This window comes from Anopheles darlingi, chromosome 2 (assembly GCF_943734745.1).
Source record: "Anopheles darlingi chromosome 2, idAnoDarlMG_H_01, whole genome shotgun sequence".
NCBI classification, from domain to species: Eukaryota; Metazoa; Arthropoda; class Insecta; order Diptera; family Culicidae; genus Anopheles; species Anopheles darlingi.
Genome location: NC_064874.1, coordinates 42,429,399 through 42,451,210, shown reverse-complemented (window position 1 = coordinate 42,451,210; position 21,812 = coordinate 42,429,399). Strand labels below are relative to the sequence as shown.

Sequence of the window (21,812 nt, the reverse complement as noted above, 5' to 3'; positions counted from 1 at the left end):
CCGAGAAACGTAGCAAGCTCCGACCGGCAATGGCACTTCTCTCCAAACCAAGGGAAAGGAAACGCTTGAAATGGTTTCTACTTCTCTTTCAACTCGCGCTAGATCTCTGTGTCCCCCTTTCCACAAACGCCGTCTGACTATCGCTGATTATTCTTTCGTTTTCAGTGGCAACATCCGAGGATTCGCCGGTGGCGATGAAGCTGAAGAAGATGTGGCTGAAGACTCCAGTCAGCGAAGAGCAGGCTGCCCAAGCAGTTCTCGATCCTGCCCTAGGTAAGTTAGTGGCTGGTATGGATGCTTTTTACATTGAAAATTTCCTGGAACCAGAATGTCAAGTAGAAACGACATTGTACAGCGCATTTCTGGTCGTTTTCTGTTTTCAAAGATTTTTCTATACATTTGGTAGATATTTCCTCATTCCTCAGCAAACCTATTGCTCTCACTCCGATAGAGAAATTTCGTAAAACTCCTCGCTTTACTGCCTTTATCGTGGTCGATAAAATATTGACATAACCTTGAAGCAAAGCAAAAGCAGCACAACAAGCCTCGAAGAGCGTGCGGGAGCTAAATGGCAATTTTCTTGCTGGATGCCCTTAGGAACGAAAGCATAATTATAGTTTGGATGACGCCTTAGGAGCGATTTTCATCTTCGATATTCTGTACTGCCTTACCCCACACTCCGGAACGGCTCGAAGGCAAACTGCTGAACTTCGATCACAAACGGGAACCGATGTGGTGATGGTGGCAGAGAGCACCCTGGTCTGGCCATTTGAGAGATTCCTTTGGGCGTGGTTGAAGTTTTGGTATCGTTTGTCGCAGTTTTTCGTCCTGAATTCTTCTCCATTCCTTCGTTTCGCTCATTTCGGGGATAATTTGCATTCACTGACCGGTTGCTAGCAATTAGGGAATTATTTTTCCTTTTTTTCTTCCTTCTCGGGGTCTCACAATCCGCCGCCGTTATGTGTCCTCGGTATCGCGCCGTGGTACCAGCGCTTTCCAAGTTTTATCGTAATTCAGGTCTAGCGCGCCATTATTTGGCCTTCCAAAGGGGTGGCCATGGTTGAAATGAACATCCTTTTTCAATGTTTCTTTAGCGGCCACTTGCAAAGTTTGTTATCAACAAAAAAAATTATCTAGGGCTTAAGTGTGCAATAGAAATTCTTCATAAAATAGCCTATTTTATTCTCAGATTGGAGCTTCTTTTCTCCCTTTAACGCCAAGCATTGGTCTATGCATTTTAGGTATCCCACTAAATCCTTGTGAATCGAGGCAAAAATTATCAGATCAACTCTCCAAATGAACTGCTGTGCATCACGAGAAGGAAGAAGAATCCTTTTCAGACGTGCCATGGTATTAGAGATAGTGAGAAAAAGATTGTAGAACGGTTCCTTTGGCGATGGTGTCACCATCGGTTGAAGAATAGCGAATGGACCGATGAGCATGAGCGTGAAGAAAGAGAAGAGTGTCGTTTACACTTTTACGTTTTTACCTCTCAAGGTTTTACCGTCAGCAACATGTAATGGAACGATGTCTTGGGTTTTTTGGTTGGATGGGGAACTGTACTGCTGGCGACTGAAGATAGAATAGTATCTTCGCTTTTAGAAAGAATTAATCCATTTTCGGTAGTCTCTTATACCAGTGTTGGAGGATGTCTGCTGTACTGGATTTCTATTGCATGGAATGTGCTATTTTGCAAGTGTATTTGATATTCTTTTCAGGTTTCTAAAATCGTTCCCAACATCTTGCCGGAGCAATGCAAGCGGTTACCAAGCTATTGAAGGATACATCGAAAGCAAGAATGGTCATAATATCATGCTTCACGTATCAAAATTATGTTTGTTGCTCGTAAATGGAAGATGTTGATGTGTTTAAATCTTTGGCGTAATATCTTCAGGAAAAGATGTTTAATTTACTTGTTAATTTTACTTGTTTCTATCGCTCACATGCAGTTCACATGCTTATTAGTCGGAAAAAGGTTTTGAAAGAATCGAAATAGGTACATCGAACCCTACTTTACAGGGCTTTCCGATGCAATGAAACGACCGGTCTACTGAGATGATTGAACGTCTACGATGATTGCTATTTGTGATCATAGTTCACCTGATGTCGCCGGTGCTCTGTTCATGAAACTACCAGCCCTCGGTCGACGAAGAATACAACGCGACAACGACTGTCACTTGTTTGCTACAGTTCTTCTATCTAGCACACGCAGATCGATAATTCATGGCACTACGAAAGGAATGGGAATATGCGGAAATAGTATCAGGTGTGAAGATCACATTTTTGTTTCGATAACCGTCCTTCTTTGAAAGCTTGTATACGAGGAGAACATTTGTCCTGTAAAACAGTTCGAGTTACTCATAGTTCGTCAATGTGATGCAGATACAGTGCATGGCATAATAGTTAACCAGCAATACACCACCGCTGATCTCTGGTGTTCGTTGATAGTGTTCCTTCGATCGATCATTATAATAAGGTGTGCACTAGGCCTAGCGGGCCGGGGACTCCCTGAAACATATCAATTCACATTAACGCCCGTAAGCGCGCTCACCAGAAGGATAACAGTAGCGTCGTCAGCGCGCTGCTTGACAAAATACAACCCATACATAACCACGAGCACAGCACCAACACAACCATCTCCATCCAGTAGCAGCACTCCAGGACCGGCCGAGGGCAAAGGAAGAGGAAATGGTAGGGGTGAGGAGGTGAAGGAAGGGGGGGGGGTTCATCGGCGCACTCGGCATGTTCAAACATTGACCCTTTTGCTTGCGCGTCGGTAACGACGCTCCGCGCACCAAACTCGCAGTTGTCCCTAGCAATATCCTGGGCATCATCAATGCCCCCTCCCTCCCTCCCTCCCTCCCTAGCTTCCCGTCCCACACACCATCCACAAAATCCAAGTCGTCCTTGGTGACTGGAAGTACACAGTACAAGGGTGAGTGGGAGGTTGGTTGTGGGTGGTGGGTGGTAAGGAGGCAACGCGGCGCTGGTGGTGAAATATATCGCCAGCGCCAGTTGGTTTTTCCTTTTTCACATCACCCCCACCTCCCTCACCCTCTTCCGATCCTGCTCTGGGTCAACTCTTCGTTTCTCGCTCTCTCTCTCTCGTGTGCTCTCTCTCTCTCTCTTTCTCTCTCCCTTTCTCTTTTGCCTTTCTCTCAGATATTCCGGGGAGAATCCTTTGCTATGGCCGGGCGCGCGATACCACGGGTGTTCCGTATGTCCGTGGAGTGGCGCAAGGTTTGTCGCTGTGTGTGTGTGTGTGTGTGTGTTGTGTGTGTCGCCATGGCTAACGTAGGTTCGCACACCTACAAATACAACCACACACACACACACACACACACACGTGTGTGCGCGTTCGTACACTGTGCACTAAATCGTGGGCCGAAACCGAATGCGATGCTGCTGCTGCACGGTTTGTGATGGGACGACGGGAGTCGAACCACCCAAACCAGCGACCACCTTTCGCGGCTGGGTGGCTGCCCTTCATACCTTACCTCCCCCCCCCTCCCCCTCTTCCCACATCCCGGCGTTCCTTCTGTTTCTCTTCTGCTGCTGCATCACTTTTCGCCTTCTCGTACTGCCTGCTCGTCCCCATTGGCGGCGCTGCTGCTGCTGTTGTTGTTGTTGTTAGTGCTTTGATGCTCTGTGGTACAATTTCAACACACCCCCCTCCCCCAACAACTACCAACACTTTCGTCCTTGGCATCTACCACCCGATCCAATCACTATCATCATCACTGCCCACCCAATAACCGCCAAACCAACAGCACACCATACTCCCCAACTCCCTCCCCGCTCCTTCTCGATCTTCCCGTCTCCATCTTTATTTCTCTCTCTCTCTATTTCTGTCTCTTCATGCCCCTACTCTCTCTTTCTCCTTCTGTTAGCCCCCCCGAACCTTCTCCATTTTTCGCCAACGTCGAATACAAATTTTCCCAATTTCCCCGGTTCTCTACGCGGAGAAAAAGATCCCCTTCTCTCCCTCTTCCCCCTTCTCCCACTTCCTTCTCCCAAACGCCCCATCCGCCCACCCGAGCCGACAGCATCAGTTTCCGCGGTGGTCCCGTATTCGATGTATGCAGAAAATAATGTAAACTCGAAACTTGTGCCGCCACCCCCGCCCAGTTACGTCGTTCCATTCGTTCCCTGGTGCTCCTCATCCTTATCACAAACCCAACGTCCTTCTCCTTCCCAATCCCAGTCACCACCACCGCCTGTCGCCTGTCCACACTGAGAGCATCCTTTGGGGCCCTGCTGGTGAGGGAAGAGAGGGCTTTCAGCTTAAACAATCTCCGACACCAGCCACCCAAACCCCCATCCCCTCCCCTCGCCTCCCAACCCTCTTGGTGCTCTCGGATGGTGGTGGTTCTCCTCTTTTCCGTTGATCCTTTCCAAAGGTAACAACGATGGGGACCGGCGAGAGAAAGAGAAAGGCAGAGAGAAAGAGAGAGAGAGAGAGAGAGAGAGAGCGCGAGAGAGAGTATGTGAATGAGATAGCCTACTGGGGATGAGGCGAGAGAAAGTACTGAACTTGGAATGAATTACATTCACTTGCGTCTGTCCTCCAAACACCCCTCGCCCCCCTTCCCACACCCCTCTAGTCGACTCACACGCGTCGCGAAGCCGGGGCAGATTGAACTCAGAACTAATGCTGTGTGGAGCACTCCGTCTCGTTCGTTCCCGTTCCGGTCTCTTAGCCAACATATTACATTCGTTGAAAGATAGAAAAAGAGAGAAAGAGAGAGAGAAAGATAGAGGGAGATAGAGAGAAACAGAGGGAGACAGAGAGAAACAGAGAGAGCAAGAGAGAGATAGAAAGAGAGAGAGAGAGAGAGAGAGAAGTCACACTCACTAGCCATCACCCATCCTCCCACCTACCCACCCACCTATCCACCGTTTCCTCATGCTTTTGGTAGCTGCATTCTACAGCCACCACCACCACCACCCACTCTGGGCACGGGGGGTAGTTGACGCGCTTTTTCCTCATTCTCTACACCCCCCCCCCCTCCCCTTCTCCCACCTCCTAACCATCGTCAACCGAAGGATGAAGATCCTTCCGCCATATTTCCCACCCTCTACTCCTTGACCGCCTTTCGGGCGGATCCGCACCATGGGATGTGGGTTCGATATATCCCGTCGGACCGCGGGAGGACCTTCTCCCGAGAGAGAGAGAGAGAGAAAGAGAGAGAGAGGGGTAGGGCGCAAGGAGGGAGGGAGAGTGTTAGTTGGGGGTGGAGGGTGGTGGAGCGAATTTATTTGGCTGGGCAAAGGCTACAACGAGGGGGAGGCAAAATGAACAAAAAAAATGGGAGGAAATTTCGTGGGGATGAAACACAGTGTAGAGAGCGGTATTTGTATATGTATGTGTGACTGTGTGTGCGTGTGTGTGTGAGCAGCGCATGATTTGTGGAGAACGGGGGGCCGCGCACCGTTGCTGCTGCTGTTGCCACTGGAGCTGGTGCTTGTTGTTGTTGGCGGGAAAAAGGAAAAAATAAAATTGGAAAAGTGGAAAAATAAAATTACGCACCACTACCACCACCCCTGCAAGGACCCCTCGCACAACAATCATCCTTGCAGTCAATGTGCCTGCGCGCTCCATCCGGTGAAGGAGTGACGACTCGTGACCTACGGAGGAGAGTAAGATCATGCTGTGTGTCGTGTCGTGTGGTGGTGGTGTTCTGTTTCATTCGGCTTCATGCTCCTCCCGATAGGATAAATAGCAGGGAGAATGGGTGCGTGAATCACGGAGCGGTGGCAACGGAAACGAAGTATAAAAAGCACACCAGCTACACGCACTTTGGTTTTGCGCGTTTGACGCTTGCCGTACGGATTGATAAGAAGCGGGTTCTGGTCGGCTTGTCTCCCCCGCCCCTCGTCCGCCTGCTGCTAGTGGCCGTGTATCACGCGAAATGCGTGTTCTGGCTGACGTAAGGCTTTCGCGCATGTGAGCGAGGAACAACAGCAGAGGCCCAAAAGAGGAACTGTCCTCGTTTGTGTGTTAATGGCGTGTATCGCTGTTTCAAGTTGGCGTAGGTGGTGCGTTGACCGGCTTGAAAGTTGGCGTGGCCAAGGGGAACCTAATTTTAGTTAGAAAAATGACTGATAACGGATAGCGGACGAATTAGTCACTACACTACCAGTGACGATGAACTAATTTGATAATAGTTTAAATTGGGATGAGGGCGAGGAAGAAACAGGAGAACTGAAACACATTCAGTTGTTTTATTGTACGTTCTATTGCGATTGCACTTATCGTTGCCCATAGGGGCCATAGGGAGTGTAAGAGATACCACTCTGGGTTTACATTTGGCGGTCCTCTAGGTCAGACTTCCTTTATTTGAGTACTAGCTGGTATACGGTTTTATATGCACTCGCATTAGTTTCCTTTCATTCGTTCGCCTTTCTTATCCTTTTTCTAGCATGATATCATTTGTAGAATCTAGACGTACAATCGCGCGAATCAACTTCAGCATTAGCCTAAGAGTGTGGAGACAGTAGAAGATCCCTAGCAGACTTCAAAAACATCAGAAAAATATTGTTATTTAGGATCTTAAACGTCGATCACTTCACGGTTAACTCATCCCAAATCTCCCATCTTGGGAAGGGGGCCTGTAATGAATTTTAATTTCGTTAAAACCAACCAACTAATGGGCACGAAGGGTTCGATATCATATGGTAAAATCTGAAATTTACTGATCCCACTGCGCAGCTTCGAATATCAACGATACAACTATCATGATTAGGTGCAACTCAAAGTGTCATTGATTGAACATTGTAAAAGTCGTTTACTTGGAATGATAAGTCAGGGTGATAAACACTGTCCACATTCTTAAACGACGGAGTGTTGCTGTCGGAGTGAGTCAATGCTGAGCTGATAGATTGCATATTTCAAGAAAATTTCAATTTCAAGAAAATGAAGAAATTGAACTGCAACAATTACAGGAGTACAATGTCCACAATGCTGCATTCGAATGTATAGAAAAACATATTCATTGTTTTACGATAGATTGGTCCTTACGTCTTGATTGGACGTATCAAGCAACGATGAGTAGAAGATACCAAACTATGCTTTTTACCTAATAGCAATCTTTAATTCAATATCCAGAGGAGTGAATATAATAGGGATGACCAATGACCAGAGGGGATATGATTACGGATACTACATTCTTCTGGTGAAAGAGATTCATTCATATAAAAATCACAAGAACAATACCGTTTGCGAGCCTTTATAATGTGCCTGTTCTAACATACGTCACTGCCATCTGAACTACTAGTAACGATAAATTCATCTGTTAGAATCACTCGGTTGGAAGCTTCTCATAAAGATCCTATGCTCCATATGGGGGCTTGAATTATGGAGAAACCAGTACTACGCTAAGCTATGTACCGTGTCACAAGATAACGCCTGTCATGACTACCAGGCCCGTAAGGTGGAACGAGCCTTTTACCAAAATGACCCCAAATGAGATGGACTTTTGGCAAGTGACTTTAATGCAAGCTTAGCTCGCTGATATTGTCACGAACTGTTTAAAATGTGTGAGATGTACTAAGAAAATGAGAACACATTATTTGGTACTACTAGTATAATGCAAATGTGGCTTTTGTAATTTACAAAAATTAGATATCTCATCGTTTTTAAAAATTCTCATTGTAACAAGAATTAAAATGATCACGATAAACATTTTTGTAACAGGTATTTAAATACCGGAGTGTGATTCTTGAGCAGTGTATCTTTTTCAACATCCAAATCGTTTTTTTTAGCTTTAGATCTGTTTTTATTGTGCACTAATATCTCAGCGCCGCCTACGAATCGTTGTGAAGCAATGGGCTATGATCCTGTGTTTGAGAGGCGCGACGTAAATCGTTTATTAGTGTCAATGTCAGATGGCACAGCAATCCGCGAAGGTCAATGAGAGGGAAATTGATAACACCTTTCGGAATTCCGACAGCATCCGATGATGATGATGACCCCAATCGATATGTGTTGCATGTAAAATCGTGTCAGTGAATCGATAATGTCAGAAAAATTGAAAATCATAGCCTGCAATCTCCTGGTATAGTAGCTGTGCGATGGTCAATAGTGCAAGTGGATCATGAAAATTCATATACCTTTCCTCTCCTTTTACCTGTAACCCCTCATCTGATCATTTTGCAGCGTATAATTGAAACACTTCCGAGCGCTGTAAAAATGAAAGCCAAACGAAAAAAAAAGGTTATTGAAAACAATCGATTAACAGTACAGCTTAATGGCATTGTGTCCCCAAACGTCACATCCCTTCCGGAGAGTGGTGCAACCAGCTACGTGACTAAAGAGGACGGGAGAGTACTGTTAAATCTGACTTTTGGAGTGCAAACAACATTAAAAAAATAAAACATTTTCGACAGGATGGCGCATTGGCCCGGCGTGTGCTCTCTCTTTCTCTATCTCTCATTATCGATGTACCACCAACCGCCAACATGTGTCTCGCTGCCCTTTAATAACCTTTCATTCGACTGTTTTGACATCATTTGCTGAACCATACAGGCTTGTCCAGACTCTCGGGCCTGCGTTTTAAATTGTGGTTACCATTATTGGCTGTGAAGGCACAAGCACCCGGCCAGCATCCATGAAATCAGATGTTCACGAACCATAGATTCATGGTTTTGCGATTCCCATTGACGGGATCGTCATTTTCATTATCGCATACCGGAAGCCCTGATTCGCATCTGAATATTGGTATGAACGTAAAGCGTCCGGAACAATCCGGAACACTGGAATGGTGTCAGGGATAAATAATAAAAACAAAAAGGAACATGACACATGACACATGAAGTGTACAATACGCAAAACGGTCGTAATTATGTTTTCACTGTCATCCGGTTTGCCAGGCAGTAGATGGCCATGCTTGTTACCCTGCGCAGCATAGGACTACTCTGTTGACAGGTAGCGGCAGGCCGATGGTTCCATTCGCAAGGTTTTTGTGGTTGACCACGACGCCCACCAACACATTATCTTACCAGCGCTTGATTGATAAGCGTTGTGTTGACACATATTGTGCCTTCGTTATATTTCAGCATTGAAATAAAATGGGTTTTGTCACAATATCCATCGAACGGATATTTCTACTTACTGTTTACATATCGTAATGTGACATATTAAACCGTTTATCCACCACTACTTTGTAGATTCCGCTCTCAGATGTCTTTTGGAAGATCTGTTTTATCGAAAAAGATTTTGGTAAACAAAATCGATCAAATGTTAAGCTAACTAAACGCAGATTGCCACTGTTTTGATAATGGTTCAGTGATTTCAATTAATGTTTTACGTTATTATTACACATATTAGCTGTGACTATTGGGATTTAGTAGATTTTGGCTTTGACTAATATTTCACATCATGAGACGTCTCTTTGGGTGAATTTTCTCTATCTAGCTTTCTAAAAGCTACCGAAGGAAATGCCATTTGGGTTACTCTTTCTAATCTAATTGACATCTCTTATCATAATGTTTTAAAAGAAGTTTAACGTTTCATCCTTATGTATGTAGTCCTCAATCAACGGCCAGTCTGCAACAACAGAAAATTTAGTTTCTGTTGTTTACTCTCTATCGTACGATATTATCATGCCGCATTTAGGAAATATGTTATTTGACATGATATTTGGCCGAATCGAGCTTGGTACGGCAATGTGAAATGTCCTTTTCCAAGCTACTACACGTTCCGATGCGTGTGTTGGTTAATAATATGCTTACCCATGTAGTAGCACAAAAACTGGTTTTATTTTAATAAAATATTCATAGAGTAAAAGCCAAAAAATAAAAATAAGAAATCGCTCATCTTACCGATAGCTTACCGCACATGCTTTCGCTTAATATGAATGAAAGGCAGCGGAAGGCGAAGTAGGGAAGTTACGCCTAGTAGATTTCTGTCAAAATGTACTATGTAGGTATATCTGTGTGTGAGTGTGTTTTAGCGAGTGTGGTAGTATGTAAATCTTTACCAACGGAAGAAGCAAACCAGCAACCAGCTCAACTCAACTCCGGGCACCGGCAACCATGAGCAACAGAAGCAGCGCAGCCTCCTTTTTTCATTTCACCCCGCGAAAATCGTTTTTTTTCCGAAAACTCTCCCTGCTACCGGGAAGGGGGGCGAAAAGAGTGAAGGCATTTGCACGAGTGGCCATTGCGTTGCGAGAGGGGGATGGTGGATGATACAGAGAAAATGGGAAAAGGAAGGCGGTTGGCGGTTGGCGCGGGTGGGTAGATTATACGAAAATTTTCGATACAAAAACCTTTCTCTCTGTTGCTGCTACTGCTGGGGTTGGCACACAGCAGCCACCGCTCTGTGCCGTTAAGGGTGTACAGTCGGTTCATCACCTTTCCAGCCCGACTCCACGCAGTTTGGCGATGTCCTGGCGGATGGCGGAAAAACAGGACGAAAGAGCGAGAGCGAGAGAGAATGGGAGAAGAAGAGTACGGACTGCTGCTGCTGTTGCTGCCACCCTTGCCGGTCGGTCGGTCGGTCGGTCGGTGCTACCAGTATGGCGCAATGCTAATACGAGAGGAGGTCCGTCATCGGAAGGTTTCGCTGTGGTGCAATTAGAAAAGTGGGAGAAATTTCATTAAATATTGAGCACCCATTGCCCTCCTGCCTTCCACTCGCCCATCACCTCATGCTGGTTGCTTCTTCTGCGCTCAACGCTCACGCCATGTTTTCATCGAGAGGGAGTGGACGGTTTCTACCCGGCCACCGGTGCCGACGACGTGTGTTCTTTTATATTCGTTGCTCGAAAAGGTTCCGGCATTCTGGTTGGTTACCCAGCACAAAGGCAGCTTTGGCTGCTTGCTCCCGGACAGAAGAATTCGCGCACAGCAAAGCCATCGACCTAACGGCGACCAAAATCTCTAATCTCCGGAGTTCTGAGATTTTTTGGAGAAGCATCTTCTACGATCCGGTTGTATACAGTTTCAATCCGCGAACCGGGCCCCATTTTCTTTTTCTATGGTAGCTTCGATTGCTCACTAGATGTTGATGCGTTTATTAGACGCTGATATTATTTAAAATATAATGTTTATTTCATGTATATCTTATCACAGTTCGATTTCAAAAATTGCGTTTCTTCTGTTAGTTTATCTTCTAGTTCAAATGGTACAAAACATAATAATGTTTTACGTATTAAAAAGAAAATAATATTTAATTTGCAGTTGCTCAACATTGCGCTTGGGAACCGCATTTTCAATTTCGTTTAACCCTAGAACACTTTGGTGACTGGTCATTCATCTTCACGAGACCCCCGTATGACCGGAAACACTGTGCTGAGCACATCTCTCGAACCGGAACCAACGCGTACCGCTCGTTCTCTCTCTCTCTCTCTCTCTCTCTTTCTCCCTCCCTCTCTCTTTTTCTCCTGCTCTCTCGTCACCGGGAGTTACTATGGAAATCTGTAAAAACTTTTCCACGGTCGCCATCGCTGTCATGGTGTGTAGCGCGGAAAAGGCAACGGCGGTGGTACTGTTCTGTTGTATCCTCGGTTTAGAAATCGAATTTTGTCGAAACTGAAGTACCACAATACCCACCACCAGCGCACTGGGCCTCACTTCATCACCCCGGATAGCGGTAGTGTATGCGAGCAAGGAAGAGGAGCTAGGTGAGCTTTTAGAAATGGGAAGCAGGAAGGGAGAAAAACAAATGGATTTTCCCTTCAATTTGTGACCACGAAAAGGCTTTTTTAGCGCAGGGAGTGCACTCTGTTCTCACATACAGTGCTAACTCACACACACACAACATACAGCGGAAGGCAGAGGATGGTCGTAAAGTCCTGAGGTTTCCCTCATACATGTTCGAACAGAGCATATCGCGTGCTGTCTTCTACATTTCGCAGTAGGCTATGTCACTTATGTTCAGCTGTCTCCTGTACCGTGTCAGGCTGCCTTTGATGTCTTAAACAGTTTGAAAAAAATTTCCAAATTGTTAATGTGAAAACAGATACTACAGTTTTCGAAGAAAAACAGGAACTGTCTAACTTTGCTCCTATACTTTTCCTTCCACCCTCAAGCATTTAATTCCTGATATGAAATCCTTCAATGTTCCCCCCCCCCCCCACCACTCCTTCCTTTCCTTTATCACACACACATGCACATATGAGTCCTTTCCAATACCGAGACGCGCACCGTTAGTATCCTGTTTTTGTATGAATAAGTGTATGTGCCTGTGTGTGGTTGTGGTGTACTTGTATAGCGCTTCGCAAAATCAAAAACCCTCCATCGGGGGGTGCACAGGAATCCAAAACCGGCACAAATCGAGCGAGCCAGCAGTCCGGGCATCACCCCGGTCCTGGGGCGTGCTCTAGAGGAGGAGTGTTAAGGAGAAGTTGTAGGAAAAGGGACACTAGCGAACAGAATAAACGGGTTGCATGCGTAATGGTGTGCGTAAACAAAGCGCAAATAAACATCGCGCACCATCCCCCCATGTGTAGCGTGTTCGGGCGCGCACTAGTGAGAGGGAGAAAGTGTCCTTTTAGTGTCGATCCCAGCCGGCCGGCCGGCTGGTCGGTCTGCCAGCTGGTCGCTCGGTCGATAGGAAGATCCTTCATGGTGCACCACCATATTCGCATCCGGTGTTGTCCGCTTCCGTTCGAAGGCTGGCTAGAAGGAGAGAACGTTAGGCCTTTCTTCTCCCGCTTCCATTTTATATGGAGGATGGTGGCACGCAAGCCTACCAGACCGCTCTGGCTGTAGCAACCCGATACAGGGATGGGGATGGATGGATGCTCGACGAAGACTGAACCGTAGCGAATAGCAGCGGAGGGAGGAAGATGTGGCAGCTTTAATAACATCACCGAATACCCTTACCCAGGGCAGTTTCTTTTTTTTTTAACCACACACACTTTCGCAGTCACAATTTGAATACAGCCGCAGATATCCGCATGACCGATTCACGTATAGCATGCCGTGCGATGGGAATACCTGCTCATGCTCCAAGCGGCCACACACACAACAGCGGTCGTTTGTGGTTCCGCTGAAATGTTGGCCGGAAGAGTGAGAAGGATGTGCGATAGATGTAGTGTGCAGACATCACCGAGGACCAGAAGCTGGAGGAACAGGAAGGCGGGGATCATACATCAGAATAAATTATTCGCCGAAAGTCCACCGCTTCTACCTAATATCGGAGCTGAATTGTAGCATCTCTTCTACTGGGTCATAGTAGGCGATTTTGTTTTTCGACATTCGACGACTAGAGACTAGAATTATTTGGGGTTTCGAGTTCGGACACGGTGGTTGGACAAGGTGAAACAGTATGTCATGAAACACTCAGCACTAACTGGTTGCCATTTTGAACAAAACTAGCAACCTGGTGGAGATGCATAATTAGGGATCATTTGAAAACCAAACGGAGCCAAGGAAGAGAAAATTGTTTGTTAATGTATTGAACATTAGATGCGCGGACTTTAGGATATAACCAGACGCTGGGAGATTGCATGGTCAGGTGACAGATGCACAATGATGGTGTACACAGCAACGTACATATGCAGAACTCCCCTCCTCCCCACTCTCCTCCTCCCCCTCGCCCACCCACCCCATCTCTCTCTCTCACGCTCTCTCGCTCTCATGTTCACTTTCTCTCTGTGTTTGTTGTGTCACGCGCCGCTGTATGTTAAGACTCGCGCAGCGCGCACTTCACGGCGCGATATGCCAATGTTACCGAAGGAATACTAAACCTGAAGCTCCCAAACCCCTGGGAAAATAGAATAAATCGATATTCCTTCCGCGCGAGCTACATATATTTGAAATGGTTCGATTCGTCGTGCGGTTCACCAGTAACGGGCTGAGGTGCAACTGGGAACAAGAATGTAAAGTGAATCGAACGGATTGATTAAAGATTAGGCAAAGTAGCGAGGCAGAAAGCCAAATATGTGACACTCTAATTATCATTCATATGTGATATCTCTCTAAATATGGCTCCGTTCATAATTCATTACTTTTAAAAAGTATATATCTTTCCTTGTACCGACTATATTCTACGGTATTTGTGGTTTTACATTTATTTTAGTTTTTTGTTTTAGTATTCGCACTCTACTCCCAACTACTGTTCCGATTGACGAAGCCGTCGGATGGTTACGGATGATTTGTTGTAGTTGAACTGCTGATAATGGTAGCTAATGTAAATAAAGTTGCGGTACCGGTACAGAGGCCGGGATCCGCGCTCCGATTGGTAACGATAAAAACCTAACCAGCAGCTGGTAAACGTCATCAGTGAATTGCTGGTCATAAAGCAACTAACAGAAGAGCGCCTTTTAGCGCCTTCCATACAACTCGCCTTTGACACGGTGTGTGGAGGTATCATAAATAACATTCTTTTATGGGCCGAGTGTTTCGTATGCTCGCAGAGGTAGAACTACTTCAGAAAGGAAACTATTGAACGCGTATCCGCCGTTTGGAAAATATATACATATATCTAATATTAATAATGGTCAACGTATCGTCAGAACCTCCATCACATAATCAATATTTAGGAGGAGGCCAATGCCGTCCTCCTCGTATACGCAAAGGAGAGAATGACCTGTGCTTTGCTCTCGCCGAAACGGCGAAGCTCAATCCGGCAGTAGCGGATGTTGCGTAGAGAGGAGAGGACAGGACATGGTGGGCGAAGAAAATTAATTTGTCGCAGCCAGCACTGTATATAGAGAAAAACGTACCGGGGGAGGGAATATTCACGCATGAACAAGAATGACCTCATCCTTCTACTGCTCCCCCCCTCCTGTGTGTATCACATCAAGCCCCGTTTCGGAAGCGATGATGACGCGGACATGCATGAAATTGATTGCATGCATGCTTAATTAATACGGTCGCCTTCCGGTTGTTTGCGGAGGTTTTCTGCGGAGCGTTGCGTGGAACCCATATATAGGTGTGCAGGACTCGGAATAAGCGCCCGCTCGGTGCAAGCTTCCGCACTATCTGATATGGTTTGCGCTTTCAGATGCGCGCTTGCTACGACCTGGACCTGGCTCACTGCTTGCTCTTGTTGCTTTAGCGTTTAGCGCATAGGGAAGCGACGAGTATCGGCCACTCTGGTCTCTTGTTCTCCGCCCTAATGCCGTTATGTAGAGAGTGTAGGCCTACATATAGCGAAAATTCGAACCACGCATCTGTACAGCGGAATAATCGAAACGAACGAATTGGTCGAAAATGACGAAAAGCTCTAGTATGGGATTGATGCAAATATCGAGAGATGCTAGTAATTTACGAGTTCGTAAAAATACGCATAGTGTATCCAAAATCCCGCTTAGTTTCTGCAACAACCTAGTTGTACCATCTTGGAGAATTCAACCTTCTACTTAATCCTTGAGTGTGGTTGCGTTATCATGTTTCAATGTCCGTGTAATCATTGATTTTTATTGCGTTTAGGATTCTTGTCGTCACTTCACTTAATCGTGAACTTTTCGACAGCTTTGTATTTGAATAACACACGAACAAAAATAATACTATTGTAGCTCCAATTAATATGCTTTGTATTATTTGCGTATAAAATGTAATTTAATAATGAATTAAGTCACGTTACTTTGACTGAGTTTTGTAATGGCAAAACATGATGTTTTGACTGAGGGTTGTAATGGCAAAACATGATGTTTTGACTGAGGGTTGTAATGGCAAACAACTATTGTCAATTGTTTTAGGTTCGCCGTAACTATGTTTTCTAACTAACAAAGTAAACTTGGGCGATTGCATCCAACTAACGCATTTCAACCAAAATGTGTGTTCTATTGATAGGAGATATATGATTTTCGGCAGTCTAGCAGTTTACAATCATACCAGTTGCGCAATCGATTTCATTTTCTTATCTTTTTTCTTCCGTTTTTAGCTGCTCTGGAGGAGGAACGGAACAGTCCCAACAACACGGGCGGTGGGGGAGGTGGCGGTGGTGGTGGTGGAAGTGAGCGTGGCGAGCACCTCAACCCGAAACAGCGACACCAAATGAAACAGCGAGAACTGTTCCTGTCGCGGCAAGTTGAAACACTCCCTGCCACCCAAATACGGGCCAAATGCTCTGTGACGTTGCTGAACGAGGAAGAATCGCTGCTCAGCTACTTGAACAAAGACGTGAGTAGTAGTAAAGGATCGATTTCCAAACCGGCGCTTTGTGTTAGAAGAGAGTGTAATAATTGGGAGTAGGGGGTCACCCAAGGGCAGAAGGAATCGATGCACTGTCGTGGTGTGGTACTAGTGGGTCGTGATGGTCTTGTTGTGAATGACAAGGATAAAGTGAATAAGAGACACTCTTGTTGTTATTTTGCAGGACACGTTCTTCTACTGCCTCGTGTTCGATCCAACGCAGAAGACGCTACTGGCGGACAAGGGCGAGATTCGAGTCGGAGCCCGCTACCAGACCGATCTGCAGCAGATGCTGAAGCCTGGCGACAAGGATGATCGTGTGCTGGAAGAGCTGGAAACGCTCGTATGGACCCCGCAGCATTCGCTGACCGATAAGAAGATTGATCAGTTTCTGGTTGTATCGCGATCGGTTGGTACGTTTGCTCGTGCGCTCGACTGCACCAGTTCCGTAAAGCAACCGTCCCTCCACATGTCTGCTGCCGCTGCCAGCCGTGATATTACCTTAGTATGTAGCCAATGCCCCTTTCGTAATACGTAACTGGAGTCATCCGTAGAACGACATTTCATGTTTCATTTTGTTTTTTTTTTGTCGCACATCACCACCCGACAGTTTCATGCGATGGATACGCTTCACAAACACAACTATTCGATAGAGACTGCCATGTGTTCGTTGGTACCATCGAGCGGACCGGTGCTGTGTCGCGATGAGATGGAAGAGTGGAGCGCCTCGGAAGCGAATCTCTTCGAAGACGCACTCGAGAAGTACGGCAAGGACTTTAACGATATCAGAAACGACTTTGTGAGTAACTGGGAGAGTACCTATCGAGCTACCTTTACTATTTCCTATCAGCCCGAGTATAAACGAGAAAACAGAGAAGAGCAAAATCGGAAGGCGACCTGATTGAAGCAACTGAATAACGTTGAATCTTCCTGTTTTAGCTTCCTTGGAAAACTCTCAAAAGCATAGTAGAGTACTACTACATGTGGAAGACAACCGATCGGTACGTGCAGCAAAAGCGTGTCAAAGCGGTCGAGGCGGAATCGAAGCTGAAACAGGTTTACATTCCGAACTACACCAAACCGAGCCCGGCCCTAATTACGAACAACAATAAGAGTATCTTGAATGGTAACTCCAACGGTAGCAACGTCGACATTATGCTGTACAGCAGCAGTAGGGCTTGTGAGTCGTGTGCCACGACGGCATCGCCACAGGTGAGAGAGAGAGAAGCGAAGAAGAGTGTATCGAAACTCGTTTTAATGCAATGCCTTATCATATCTACAGTGGTACTCCTGGGGACCGGCCCATCTTAGTAACAAGCTGTGCCAGAGTTGCTGGAACTACTGGAAGCGGTATGGTGGCCTTAAAGTCGCATCCAGGTTAGCGGATAACGGCGAGATTGATCCGTCAGCCGCCACTATTAACAGCAGCAACACGGCATCGCCAGTCTCGCTTAAAAAGCGCAGCGCCGGAAGTGACCTGGATGAGGATCTTACGATCATTGCTAGTTCCGGGCCTCTGGTGGCAGGTGTCGGTATCCCCGGCGGTACATCAGTGGGCAGTGGACTAGTCGTTGGTGCTACTGCTCCGGGCGGTGCCTTGGTCGGTGGAATGAGCAACCATCGACCGCATAGGTAAGTAGTAGTTAACTTGTAGCAATTGCGGCTGATTGCATATTTTGCAAATTTTAATAAAAACGAACCCTTTCTTCCAACTGCCAGCCCATCATTCAAATGTTCGATTGTGAATTGCGGAAAGGAGTTTAAGCTGAAGGCTCATCTTGCGCGGCACTACGCTCAAGCGCACGGTATTCAAATACGATCCGGATCGCCTCGCCCGATAATGAAAACACGAACGGCTTTCTATCTGCACACGACCCTTACGACGCGCCTATCGCGGCGGCTCTGTCGCCATATTATCCGATCTAAGAAAGCGGCACGCCAGCCGTCGTACGCAATTAACATTGCGAGTGTGAAACAAGAATGTAAGTATGCAGGTTCTGAATGGTGTATACTAGACGACATTGCAGCATCATCAATCAATCGATCAATTTATCATTTGCCTTCTTTATAGTTGCTCAAGCCGAAACTGGGAAAAGTTCAGCAGAGATCCGTCGATTGCTTACCTTCCGCAAAAAGGAGCGTGGCAGCGTGACACACATCGCCAACCGTTTAGGCAATCCGGGGGGTACCGTTGGTGACTGGTTGCTGTTGACACCGAAGGACCGAATGCCAAAACCGGACGTGGTAGCTTTTCCAAAGCCTCCGAAAGCTCCGGATGGTACGCTACTGTACGAGCGGATACCTAACAAGTGTGATGACGTGACACTGCAGTCACCATCATCGACCCCAGGCGGTGTTGGTGGTGGGAAGCTATTGATGCCTACCGGTACCTCCGCTGCCGCCAATATAGTGGCAGCTGTTGGTGGGGCGCTCAGTGGTAAACTGGCACCACTCGTCGGTTCCGGTGGCCTCGCCGTCACCCCGATCGTCATCGGATCCAATAGCAGCAACAGCACATCGTCCTCCAGCTGTACGGCTCTGACTCCGTCTGCCGGCGGTACTACAGCTTCTATGAATCTTCATGCTACTGCACTAACGTCAGGCAACAGCTCCTCTACTAACAGCAGCGGCAACATGGCTCAATCTCCGAATGTGTTAAATTCATCTAGCGGGGTTTCATCGCTAAAGCGACGAACCTACGAAGATTCGAACGGTGTCGATGGTAAGTAATCCGTGTCCAATTCGAAGAGATCAATCTCATTCATGACGGGGCTCTCTCTTTATTAGGTACTATTGCCCCACCGGCTAAGCGACCAAACAAAGACCCGATGCCATCGCATCGTCCAACACCGGAGCAATATGCAGCAATGATAGCGGCCGCTCAATCAGCCGGACAACCTCTTCCACGTCACCATGTAAGGATCATAATCGTGTTTTGTCATAGAAGATAGATTAGAACTAATCTTTTTCTATGTTTCTTTGGACTCCGCCGTGGTTCAGATGAATGGTAAACCAAAAATTGCCCAAATGGCACGAACCGGTTCTGGTCGGAAGCAAGTGATCAGCTGGAATGATGCTCCGGATGATGTCTTTTATCGTTCCACCAAAGTGGGCCGGTAAGTTGCATATCTCGTCTACCATTGTCATCTCATATGCAGCACATACAAGGTTTAGTCACGATACATTTCCTGCATTCAATATTCTAGTAAATTGCGGCGCGATATACCTATGATGGAATTACGTCGTGCTGCCCGCAAACCATGGCGAACCGTTCATCCGAAATACACCTCAATATTGGCTGCACTCTTGCCCGCCGCTCCTTCGCCCGCTAGCCTACCGGCACAACTGTCCGCCCAGTTAGCGGCCGCTAGTTCAGCTCATCCCGTGGCAGCGAATCTTAATCTCAATCTCAATGCTGCAGCAGCAGCGGCAGCCGCTGCCGCAGCGCTTGTAGGCGCCCATCCTCTAACTGCCGCTTCATCGCTAGCCCTTAGTGGGACCCTCGGAGGAGTTGGTGGTGGTGCTGCTGGCGTTCCTGCTGTATCGTCACCGGTAGGAGCATCCTCTGCTCTGGCTTGTTCTACGGCGACTGGTGCTGGTAACAGCAATGCTAACAGTAGTACCCACAATAGTGGAAGCAGCAACAGCAGTAATGCAATCGCTGCTGATAGCAAAAATAGTGAACTACAGGTTGTAATCCTAGACTGACCCGAACCGCCGAAAAATATGCACTTTTCGCAACACCACCAACTTCAACCTTCAACCCATCACCACCACAACCACCAACAGCAGCAGCACCATCATCTTCACCAGCAGCAGCAGCAACAGCATCGACAGACTACAACGACACTCGCAAATCAACATCGCCAACCGCAGCAGCAGCAGCAGCAGCAATATCATTCCCATCTCCAACTTCCTACATTTCATCATCAGTCCTCACAGCAACAACAAAATTTACGACACTATAATAACTCCCAGCTACAGCAACAGCAACATCTCCACCACCACCAACAGCAACACTTGCTACTGCAACAACACCAACCATACCAACAAAACCAACAACAGCAGCTGCATCAACACCTATCCCATCACCCCAGCAGTCATTATCATCACCACCAGCAAAGTGGCAATAGCATACTGCATCGGCAACAGAACCAATCGCAACAACAGCCACCCCATCCGTACACGATGGAGGCACTGCTCAATTAAATGCCGGCCTGTTTGGGTGTTTTGTGTGTATGAAAAGGTGTGATTGTTTCGTGTGCGTTTGTGTGGTAGCGTGGAAAATGTGGGAAAGGAAAATGGGAGGATATGCAAGGAAGGAATTGATCATAAAGGTGTAGCGTTATGGGGTTGGTGTAAAAAATACGACAAAAGTGTAGAGATAGGAAATGGTGATACACCGTTTACCATCTCCTTCCTCCTTCCCCGTTTTTCATCGCAACTTTTCCTCCTGGATCGCCCTTAAATTGAGGCAGCCAGCGAGGTGGATGATCATTCAATTTCACATTTGGATAGTTTTAATTTTAAACCTGTTAAAACAAAATTTAACAAAAACTAACTAACAACACGCGCACGTAAAATGGTTGGTTTGAAATGGGATCATAGACAGGCAATGAGATTGTGTAGTAACCACAGGTGAGGTGTTGAACGGTGCAACAAAGGAGAAAGTGTAAGCAACAACTGTGGAGCCAATAGCAAATGGCGTGTAATTGTGTAAGACAAAGATTGCAAATATGACTCGATTAAGGTTTTTTTAGATACTGATCTAAAGATCTTCGTTAATATAGAGCGCGACAGCGAAAGTGAGTGATTGGTAGAGGCGGGAAAGTGATGAAAATAGGACGTAGCACACCAAGAACCTTGAACAATGGGTTCTTCTCGGCGCGATCAAATATCGCAGAAACCTTCTTTTTTTATAGTTGTGTAAGTCTTAGGAGCAAAAACGGATAAAATTATGCAAAAAAAAAATCTTACGGTGAGTGAAGAGGGAAGAGAAAACGTAAATTGCACATAGAAAAACACACAGATACACAAACCGAATATCTTAGATACTCACTATGAGGTGGTGAATGTTGGGCTCTACTGAACAAAGAGAATGCAATTGACCGTATCATAGAAACCATAGGATGGCGCAATCGTTTGTCATAACGAATGGCACCAGTTGATGGTGGTTTGTGTATATGAAACGAAATAAACCGAGTGCTTCGTCTCTTTGGCGGATCCATATCTTCTCAAAACAATTGCACTTAACCCTATGCACCCGGTTCTATAGGGGCTATAGGGAAGTATGAGAGTGGCATGAATCCGACTGCTCAAGGAACCAATCTTTACCCCTCCAAACGATGCTGCTACTGAAAGGATGGTTGTGTTGTGGAGATTTTTCTTCTTCCTGACATAAAGAGATGACACACATAGCAGGTTGAGAAAAGTGCGAAGGATGTGATTAAGCGTCGCCGCAATCCGACGTTGAGGTAAAGCATATTAGAGCGGGTAGCTTAACGGATGATTCAAATCAATTGGGCAAAACAACAAACGAACGAAGACGACAGCAATGAGGTGCTTAAGCAATTGTAAGCAGGATCATAACAATTATTAGATATGATAACAAAAGCGAAAGTAACTAGAACGCACGTAAACCTTGTCAACAACCGAGTGTTAAGCGCGATCATAAGGAGAGACAACACGGATATGGCAGGTAGATCGCGGAGTTTTCAGAGTTC

General features: G+C 46.4%; 1 protein-coding gene across 2 annotated transcripts in view; it reads left to right on the top strand.

Moving 5' to 3' along the window:
- LOC125949250 (metastasis-associated protein MTA1) overlaps positions 1-19,797 on the top strand; it is a 34,178-nt gene extending 14,381 nt beyond the window's left edge. For both annotated transcript variants that reach the window (XM_049676108.1, XM_049676107.1), the window contains exons 4-14: positions 166-273; positions 15,839-16,077; positions 16,274-16,594; positions 16,700-16,888; positions 17,029-17,301; positions 17,372-17,721; positions 17,809-18,071; positions 18,161-18,811; positions 18,877-19,004; positions 19,090-19,205; positions 19,296-19,797. In XM_049676108.1, the coding sequence (XP_049532065.1) occupies positions 166-273; positions 15,839-16,077; positions 16,274-16,594; positions 16,700-16,888; positions 17,029-17,301; positions 17,372-17,721; positions 17,809-18,071; positions 18,161-18,811; positions 18,877-19,004; positions 19,090-19,205; positions 19,296-19,797 (3,140 nt within the window). The remainder of the gene's footprint in view (positions 1-165; positions 274-15,838; positions 16,078-16,273; positions 16,595-16,699; positions 16,889-17,028; positions 17,302-17,371; positions 17,722-17,808; positions 18,072-18,160; positions 18,812-18,876; positions 19,005-19,089; positions 19,206-19,295) is intronic.
- Positions 19,798-21,812: the final 2,015 nt, after the last annotated feature.